The sequence below is a fragment of the Strongylocentrotus purpuratus genome, unplaced genomic scaffold, assembly GCF_000002235.5.
Source record: "Strongylocentrotus purpuratus isolate Spur 01 unplaced genomic scaffold, Spur_5.0 spur5_scaffold_15, whole genome shotgun sequence".
Classification (NCBI taxonomy): domain Eukaryota; kingdom Metazoa; phylum Echinodermata; class Echinoidea; order Camarodonta; family Strongylocentrotidae; genus Strongylocentrotus; species Strongylocentrotus purpuratus.
This window is the reverse complement of record NW_022145600.1, coordinates 28155605-28165300: the sequence shown is the minus strand read 5'-3', so window position 1 is coordinate 28165300 and position 9696 is coordinate 28155605. Positions and strand designations below refer to the sequence as shown.

The 9696-nt window shown below is 36.9% G+C and overlaps 1 protein-coding gene across 1 annotated transcript; it reads right to left on the bottom strand.

Annotated features, from left to right (window-relative positions):
• Positions 1–462: 462 nt before the first annotated feature.
• LOC105443842 lies at positions 463–8206 on the bottom strand. Its single transcript, XM_030986035.1, has 4 exons — positions 7859–8206; positions 5786–5913; positions 1749–1980; positions 463–479 (listed from the first exon to the last, which is right to left on the bottom strand). The coding sequence occupies exons 1-4, from the start codon at positions 7905–7907 to the stop codon at positions 463–465; spliced, it is 426 nt and encodes a 141-aa protein (XP_030841895.1). The 5' UTR covers positions 7908–8206.
• Positions 8207–9696: the final 1490 nt, after the last annotated feature.

The window sequence follows — 9696 nt, the reverse complement described above, 5'->3', positions numbered from 1 at the left end:
GATTGTTGTTCCGTGTACTGTACATGTATTTTTTTTGGAAAAACATGTTGATATTACCAGATAGAGGTTATTTTTGATTTTTTGGTTGTGATTTAAAATCCCGTTTCCCCCTATTTCCTCATAATATTCCAGAGTTACAACGCACAGGGCTGATACAGATCATGGCCTTCTAATTGTTTTATAAGGTCATAGGTGTGTGCGAAAGTTTGCGAATCAGTAATAATACATTTGATATCACCAAAATCGTCTGCTTTTCAACTTTGCTGCTCCCCATTGAGGATGCTTTTATTTAAGACACACTCTTACAGAGCACACCATCCAAACAAAACCCAAGAGAGGGAAACTGCTCCTTTGTAAATGACCGAAAATGCTTACGCAGTCGTTATTGTTAAAACAGCTGAATGTTCTCATTAAGATGCACATAATTAGAAGGCGGCGACTATGATTGGATCAAAGAAAGAATCACGTTGAATGTCCATCTGTATTAAGTCCATGGTATACGTGATAATTTAATTTATTTGTACTCAGCAGTGGTGAACCAGGCCGTTGGGGGGGGGGGAAGAGCAATAAGGACTTCTTACCCCTAATTGAACGGAAAGAAAAGAGAAGGAAACGGGAAAACGGGGAAAGGGGAAGGGCAGATGAAAAGTAGACACTCTATAGCTACTTCCTAATCAAAGGTCAGATTAATCGTGGTCCTCGCTCCTCAATATATGGACCAACACTACACCACTGGCGTTCAGCTCAACCTATTTAGTTTTCATTTATTCATAATTATTACTAAAAGTATCACTTTTAAAAAACACTTTGTTTTGTTTTATTTTTTGTCCCACCCATTGAGGGGGGCACTGGTTAAATTGGGGGGGGGGGGCAGCGCTACCAGACTTACTTCATGAATAACATATCATATTACAAGGTAATCGATTGAGGTATAAGGTGTGGAAGAAGCTGGTAAAATATCTTGTTCATGTCAACTCCCCTTCCCTTACTTTATCTTTTTGTTGTCTTTTGATGTGAGGGAACTAGCCTAGTGCCCCTGTAACTATACTACCGGCTACAAGCTTTCATTTCCAGTACGTATTTTAATCATTCAAAAGATATGCACCCATGCTCTTACCAGTATTATTATTATTATTATTATTATTATTTATTCGACCATAAAAACACATTCAGCATGTACAGTGTATATAGGTGTATACAGAGTGAAATAGGAAAAATACAAAGTAAGATAAAGAAGGAATAGCATGTGGGTCAGGGTGCACAAAAGCGAAATTCTTCCCTGTTGCCCGGGGGCATGTGCACCCTCACATGCCATTCCGAGACATAATAGAATATATTGCAAGGTTCACATTATATAAGTATACAAAATAATTACAAACAATCATTCAGAAAATCATGATTAAATTAAATTTCGATAAATGCATTAAGAGGATATGAAGCTGCAATGAATAGAGTGCTTTAAGATTTGTATGCAGAAAAAACTTAAAACTTAAAATAACCAGAACACAATTAACATAAATCGTCATTATTCAATTGATCCAACGGTGTCTCATTCAAAGAAATTCTAATTAAAAAGAAAAAAGAAGAGATGTGTAATTGTTCAAGGTAAATCTGACAGCAATTTCTTGTATATAACAAAAATATACATATGAATAGAGCGTAAATATTGTTTTGGGCTATACAATCAAGGAAATTATAAAACGTCATGTACCACAATAATGTACAATTTTTGCAGAAATTAAAGGTGCAAATTAAAGTATCGCAATCGTATGACGTAAACTCCATGACAAAGCCCTGGCGCTGCTCAATAACGTCACTACAGAAGCTGACCACCGTAGATCCTCCCGGTAGAATAAGTGACGTCACAGAACTGCTAGCCAATGAGAGATTCGTAGCAGTCATCCCATCAGTTGACACGTGATGAATATGCACCGTATCCCAGATATGTTCAATATCTAGTATTTTGACGTCAATCACTACCTGCGCACATATTACAATCACGTGCTTGTTAAATCATTCATTTCGCCAAGTCTAATCTTTAGGCATTTTAAAGTGAAAAACATGTACTAGATTTACACAAATTAAGGGATTGTATAGATGATATGCCCATCATTATACATCATGACCATTGCTGATAACTGCTGTACGCATGGGCGCGCGTATGAGCATAATTTTGCTGCGCTGAGGGGGGGGGGGGGGGGGGGGGGGTTAGAGATGCCTTTAGCCTGCACATTAGTTTGCCGTTCCATCATTTGATATACACTGTCGCTCATATAGTTGGAATATTTTTGTTTTACCCCAATATATGGAATTATTTTAAAAATAATTCAAAAATAATAGATCTAGATAGTAGTATACATTCTCAGATGTTATTGAATAATAATTTGCCAATGTGTGTTTTGCGTGACTGCTAAAGCATGTGTATGCTACTATGCTTATCAACTAGGGGACCTAAGCCCTTAAGTCATAAATATAAGGCCTTTAGCCTGCACATTACTTTGCCGTTCTATCATTTGATATACACTGTCGCTCATATAGTTGGAATATTTTTGTTTTACCCCAATATATGGAATTATTTTAAAAATAATTCAAAAATAATAGATCTAGATAAAAGTATACATTCTCAGATGTTATTGAATAATAAATAGCCAATGTGTGTTTTGCGTGACTGCTAAAGCATGTGTATGCTACTATGCTTATCAACTAGGGGACCTACGCCCTTAAGTCATAAATAACATTATAATGAGGATTAATGCCCCACGAAAGGGCACTAATATAGCACATCGACACGGTTTTGATCCTTGGGCCTCACAGTAACGAGGCCAATGCTTTGTTACTGAACCGTGACTGTGCGCAGCTAGGGGGGGGGGGATGGCTAGGGTAGGGGGCAGTTTCTATTAAAAAAAAACAGAAAATGCAATAAATTTTCAATAATTTATTACATTTTTCCCTGGTCCCAAACATTACAAATCCTTTGGACGGCCATGCATTAGGGCTCAAGGTATGGGCACACAGAGGATTTGTTTATGATTTATTTATTCTCTGAATTTTCGGGAGCAAAACAAAAATAATGTGCTCTTACCCCCCCCCCCCCCCCCACCCTTGCATATTCAGCGGCCGGCTGAGTCGTTGCGAAATTTTCGGCCCGACTTAAATTTGTTAACCCCCCCCCCCTTGACAAAATCCTGCGTACGCCATTGATTTCACCCCATGCCATTTTGTGCCCCCCCCCCGGAAGAAAGCAAGCCATTTATGATTGATGTTTTATGGAACAAAAAGGTGTTAAAAATCCCACATCTGGGAAGAAGAAGACAATAATGAAGTAAGAAGGTTACCCAGTTCATTCCAGCCAAAAATACAAGACTGTTCTTTCATGGGGTCCAATATTATTGTTATGATTTTATATACATATTGAGTCGTGAGAAACACGTGACTAAAAATATGAAAAATTATTGAATTGAATAGCACCTCTGTAAGAGAAAGTACGTTTACAATAATCTGTTATGGGTTTTGCCAATAATAGGTTTTGATGAGACATTAGAGCAGGCCTTCTCAACTAGTTCATTAGAAGTGCCAAAACAAAAATGGATTGAGGTTGAAGTGCCAACCTTATGTTTGGTGACTGTGTTGCGAGGGAGCGTAGCGACCGAGCCGATTCTGGATGTGGTCCAAGGGGGCGAAGCCCCCGGAAGCTAGTGGATTTTAGGGCTTTTTTAAGGCCCAGATGTGGCATTTTTAACACCTTTTTGTTCAATAAAACATCAATCATAATTCATATTGATGTGAAATAATCAGTATAATTCCTTGCTAAAATCTACACTGGAAGTTAATTTATATGTAGTTATTTTGGTGCAATAAACACAAAAATGTCAAAATCAAGTGAAAATCAAACAAACAAAATGGCTTGTTTACATTTTGGGCTCAACTTCGACTGCGACTTTTTGATATTGCTGAGTTTTTTAATTTTAAAATATAAATTTTAATTTTTCTTCTTTCTTTAATTTTTAATTTTTAATTTTTAATTATTTTTATTAATTTCTTGGAAAAGCCGCGCGCCACTCCGATTGACCGCAAGCGCCAGAAGGCCTTGTCTAGTTGTTAAAGATTTCCAGCCTAATCGAGCATGTAATTCCCTGATTAAATGACTGCAGGGACTTATTCCAAATATGATTCGAAATGCCCTGTTTTGAAGTTTCTGTAAACAGTTGACATGTTTAGCACAGGCTGCTCCATATATTATATCACCATAGTCAAAAATAGGAAGAAAAATGGCAGTAAACATCATTTTCATACTAGATAGATCAATGATATGACGCAATCGAACTAATACGCGTATGAGATTACTTATCCTAGAACACATGGCATCAATATGCAAATTCCAATTTAAACTCGGATCTAACAACATACCTAGATACTTCGTACATTAAACATGACATATATTTACCCATTTACATTCAAGTTCAGCTTGCTACATTTAGTAAACATTCCGTTTGAGCAAAATAACATGCTTACTGTTTTCTCACAATTGAGGCTCAATTTGGAGTTACACAACCAATTAAATATTCTATGAAGTTCAGAATTTAATACGGACTCTAAAGTTGAGGACGTTTCTGTGTGAGAGACAAATTACTGTTTCATCAGCATATAAGTGAACAGAGCATTTCTTTATATGTTTTACAATTTCACCAATGTAAATTATAAACATCGGGTCAAACATAGATCCTTGGGGAACCCCGTAATCTATATTCGACTTTGATGATGTAAATGAGCTAAAAATTTGGTACATATACGACGACCTTTGAAGTAACTAGGAAACCATGATAAACAATCAGTTAATACACCACCCATCATGCGAATACGCAGGCGGAGTGGGGGGGGGGGGGGTGGGGGGTTGAACCCCCTTCATTTTTGTATGTGTGTATTTTGGAGCAAACCCCACCCCACCCCCTTTGTGTGTGTGTGTGTGTGTTTTTGTATAAAAAAAAAAAATATATATATTATGCCACTCGCTGACCTTAAAAAGGTGGCCTTATCCCCACCCCCCCCCCAACGGAGCAAAATGTCAAATTTTCAAATTTCGAGACACAAAAAAAAAAAAAAAAAGTGTCCTCTTACCCCTCCCCCCCCGATTATTCAACGGCATTGCGATTTTTGGGGGACGAAAAAAAAGTGTCCTCTTACCCCCCCCCCCCCCCCCCCCCCCCCCCCCCCCCCCCCCCCCCGCTTATTCAGCGACTGGTTGAGTCGTTACAATTATTTTGTCCTGAAATTTGAACATTTTTCCGATCGATATTTTGTTCCGTTGGTGGGGGGGGGGGGGAGGGGGGGGGGGGGTCACCTTTTTTGGTCACCCATTAGCACAACAAAAACCTGAGGGGGGGGGGGGTTCCTCCAAAACACACCCACAATTTTTTTTTGAGGGGGGGGGGGGTTCAACAGTAGAGGCTTCACGTACCAGTGAAAAGTTACTTTGCTTATTTCTTTAGCCCTCCTGCATTTAATGTATGTTAAATATGCATTCAATATATTTCTTTAGTTTCGTTTATTATCTGTTTAAAATTGTATACACTTAAAGTATTGTATCAAACCATATCATGTTCATGAAAATGTATGATTAAAAAAAGAAAAAAGATGCATTAACCAATAAATCAAATCAAATCAAATCAAATAACTCGGGGGTTAAACTCGGGGAATAATTAAAATACGCCTTAACAAATACCGAACGTCGAGACACACCACCTCAATACTGACAACATAATTAGAAACGATGAAAGAGTATGCTTACCATCTGATCAGGGTCGGTCACAACGTTCCACTCTATCTGGGTGTCAGAAGGATAGATACCGGGATGGTCGGGTGAGACCAGGGTTGTGATATAGGTGCCATCGTAGTTAGTGTGTAGACCGAGCGAACCTGGTCGGAGAGAGAGGAAGAGTTGATCACATAAATCGTCAACTAATGGTTAAGTAGATTGAAATGGGTTCTTTTTGTCTTTACTCCCAGTGCATGAAATTTAAACTATAAAATGATTTTAAAATTTACCGACAGCTACTAATCCCTTTTTTATTTTCTCGTAATGTTGGATATTTTTCATCTTTCATTTGAAAATATCGAAATTTACCGGAGTACCGGTAAATTTTGATATTCAATTTTTCTCGAAAGCAGAAGTATTTTAGGGGCTAAATTTTCTAGTGCTTATAATACTTCACATGGCCTTCTAAATATTTCAAAATTGTAAAGAATCACTATCCAGCCAATTTAAAAAAAATTCCCAAAACTTTGCATCACCTTTAATGATAAGAATCGTTGGTAAGTTGATTTAAATACTTGTATTTCTTCATAGCCGCATTTAATATTTGAATAACAAAAGAAAACTATTGTCTTCGTTTTTTTAACATTTACCATGTTAAGTGGCGCAGCTATAGGTGGACATAAGGAGCCCTAAAATATACTATCCTGATCTTTAATAGTGCGAGCGAGTGAAGTGAGCTATCGGAAAAATTATTTAGTCATCAATGTACATTAGATGAAATAAAAACAAAATATATATATTTGGACATCTCTTTGCCAGAAATCACACTGATTTATCAATTTTGCGAGAAGTGAAGCAAACGAGTAGGTAAAACGACAGTTACACTTGTAGTTGTGGTATAAATTTGATTTCGATATAAAAAATACAATACATGACTTTATATTCGGGGGCCATGCTGCCCGAATCATGACGATATTCTGACAGCGAAGTGCCCCAGTATCATGATATCTTTGAAAGGGGATATTCATGGATTTCGCCGCCTGAAACTAACCCGTTTCGAGTGAGTGAGCGAGGCAAGGGAGAAAAAACAAACACTTTACTATTTCTGAAATCTTGTGTTGAACACAAGATTTCAGAGATAGTGAAGTGTATTTAAGAGGAACTTCCTCCTTAAAAAACTAAATGAGATATCTCTATAGCGGATATTTGGGCATCTTGCATTTTCTGATAGGTCATACATGAATTGGACGTCATTCCAACATATATTTGTTGATATATGTACAAATATTCGCGCGGCATCCCGATTGAAAAACGCTGTATTAGATGGTCACATTTTGAGGGGGCAGAATGACTAAAGGCAGAAGGGGGATATAACCCTTACCCGTTTACAGAGGGAAATGTTTGCATTTGAAAGTGAATCGGATACAAATACATACTCTCTCTGTCTCTTTTCCCGTTTGTCTTCTCCGTTTCCCTTTCGTCTCAGCTGTACGTTACATTAAGGACGTAGATCGGATCATCCCAAAGTATTTTCGATAATCGTCTTATGCACCTGTTACAACATATTTCTTTTAAGACATATCACGTTATCCCCACGTTCCGGATTCACATAATATAAATATCTTTGAAGAGGGTTTTCCAGCTCCTTATATTATTTCACTTTCTTTTACCTTCATCTCTGATCCCCCGATCTCGATTGCAGACACGTCCCCCACGTAGCTAGGCCACTGTACATCGCTTCAACCTGTCACTTGCCTACTTCACAAATTATAACTTTCGCTGAGTTCCTGTAGCCCCAATTATTGGGCATGAATTAACAATACAATGAGCCCAATATATTGTAAATGCACCATATAATTGTCTTTATAAAGACCTTACTATGTTATATCATTTATTTGAAGAATAATGAATCATGTGAAAAATCTCAGAATGTGAAGAGAGAGAGAGCAAGAGAGGATTAGTTTTAAAAATAAACCGTCCACACCAGTTTTATAACACAAACTTACATGTTCTAGAGTTTTTCCAGAGCGCAGTCATCTTATAATGGCTTACAACGGGTTAGAATAATAGAAAGCTGCTTATATCGGATTCATTTTTTACTCTTACCTGATGCGTTCAAAATGAAGACACACAGAAGAAAAGAAGTCAACTCCATCCTCCTCAAATCCCCGATACTCTCTTCCTTTTCCGCACCGGAGCTGCATGCACTCTTTAAAAGGAGACGGTACAGCTGATCAAAGAAGCACAGAAAAGCTCTGTGTCACGTCGTATCCTCTAAGCTTTTATACTTTTCTTTTCCAATCATAAGACTGACTTGCTGTCTCGCTATTCGTCAACGCTCTAATCGGTTCGCTTTGATTGGATATTATGTAACTTGTTCATCTTACTTGAGAGCGTTATTTAATATTCCATGCTTGTAGTAGGCGGTACGGCCAACCATCTGTCTTCGTAAATAAAAACTATTACATGTCATAAGTATCAAAAGTTACCTTCATGAAATAATTCTGGATAACTCCACTCAGCTTAAGGAAATTCGTGGAATATACTTTTATTCAAAGGTTCTTTTTTGTCAATTTTCCATTTTGCTAGATTCACGGAAGAACCGATTTTGTTTATTTTTTTTTATTGAGTCTTTTACTAACCTTAGCGCATTTGCTTTAATAGTGAGCCTAGGGTGTTGTCCTGTAACTTTATTTGAACTGCACGCAAAGTAAGTGTTTCTTCCCCTGATAATATGGTTTGCATATATTTACGAAGATTCCATGACACCAAAGATATATATTTTCACAAACATTTTCATACATTTTAATTTAATACAGAATTTTATATTTGCCTTTTCGGGAATTTCGTTTTCGCCTCTTATTTAAAACCAATTCAATTCAATTCAAATTCAAAGTTTATTCAACACTCATTATAAAGTTTAAAAAAAAATACAAATATAGAATGAAACTAGACTTTAATTCGTCACTTAGACGAATTAGGTGATACGTATGATAATGGTTTACATAACGAATAATGCATTACACGATATATTATTTTGTAAAATGCTTCTCCCATTCATATGCTTCTCCCATTATGATCTATTCATATGTCAAGATTAAATTGTGTCTCCTTGATCATCATGGATCTAGGGAAGATAGATTGAAACAATATATGACCTTTGACCCTGTGCAGTAACAAGTTACACATTTGACTCTAATTTACATCATGAAGAACACCTTTTGACGATTTTATCTTATTCAAAGAAATGAAAATGTAATTGATAAATGATTAGCATCATTATGATAATGATGATCGTGATGATCATGATTATGATCATGAGCGCGATCATGACATCTTATTGAAAAAATGAGGGTTGATTTAGATAGCATATAGTCTCAGCGACAACATACTCAAAAATCAACAAAATCCAAGCCGAAATAACGGCGATATTGCTCGCAAAAGACAGGAATGTAGACTCCAGATTTTAGAAAAAGTCATCTCCAATAGGGATTACACGCAAAAAGTAATGGATTAAGTGAAAATAGGGTAATAATAAAGTAAAAAGGGTTATTTATGACATTATTTGCGAATCTACGTGTTTAAATAATCAAAGTAGATGGTACAGTGAAGGTCAAAAGGAAAAAAAAGTGAAGAAAAAAAAGTGTTGGAGACACCCGGACTCGAACCAGGGATCTCGAGGTTGGAAGTCAAGTGCGTTACCGATATACCAAAACATCTCCCATAGCGATTACACGTAAACGGGAAATGGAATTCAGAAATCCTACTTTGCAAGTGAAATATGAGCATGATCCCGGCATCTAATCGAAAAATAAAAGGCACACTTTTGATAGCTCATTGTCTCAGCTAAAACATATCCAAAGCTCAGCGAAAACAAAGCTAAAACAACGGAGATTTTGCTCGCGAAAGACAGGAGTGTAGAATCCAGTTTTGAGAAAAAGTCA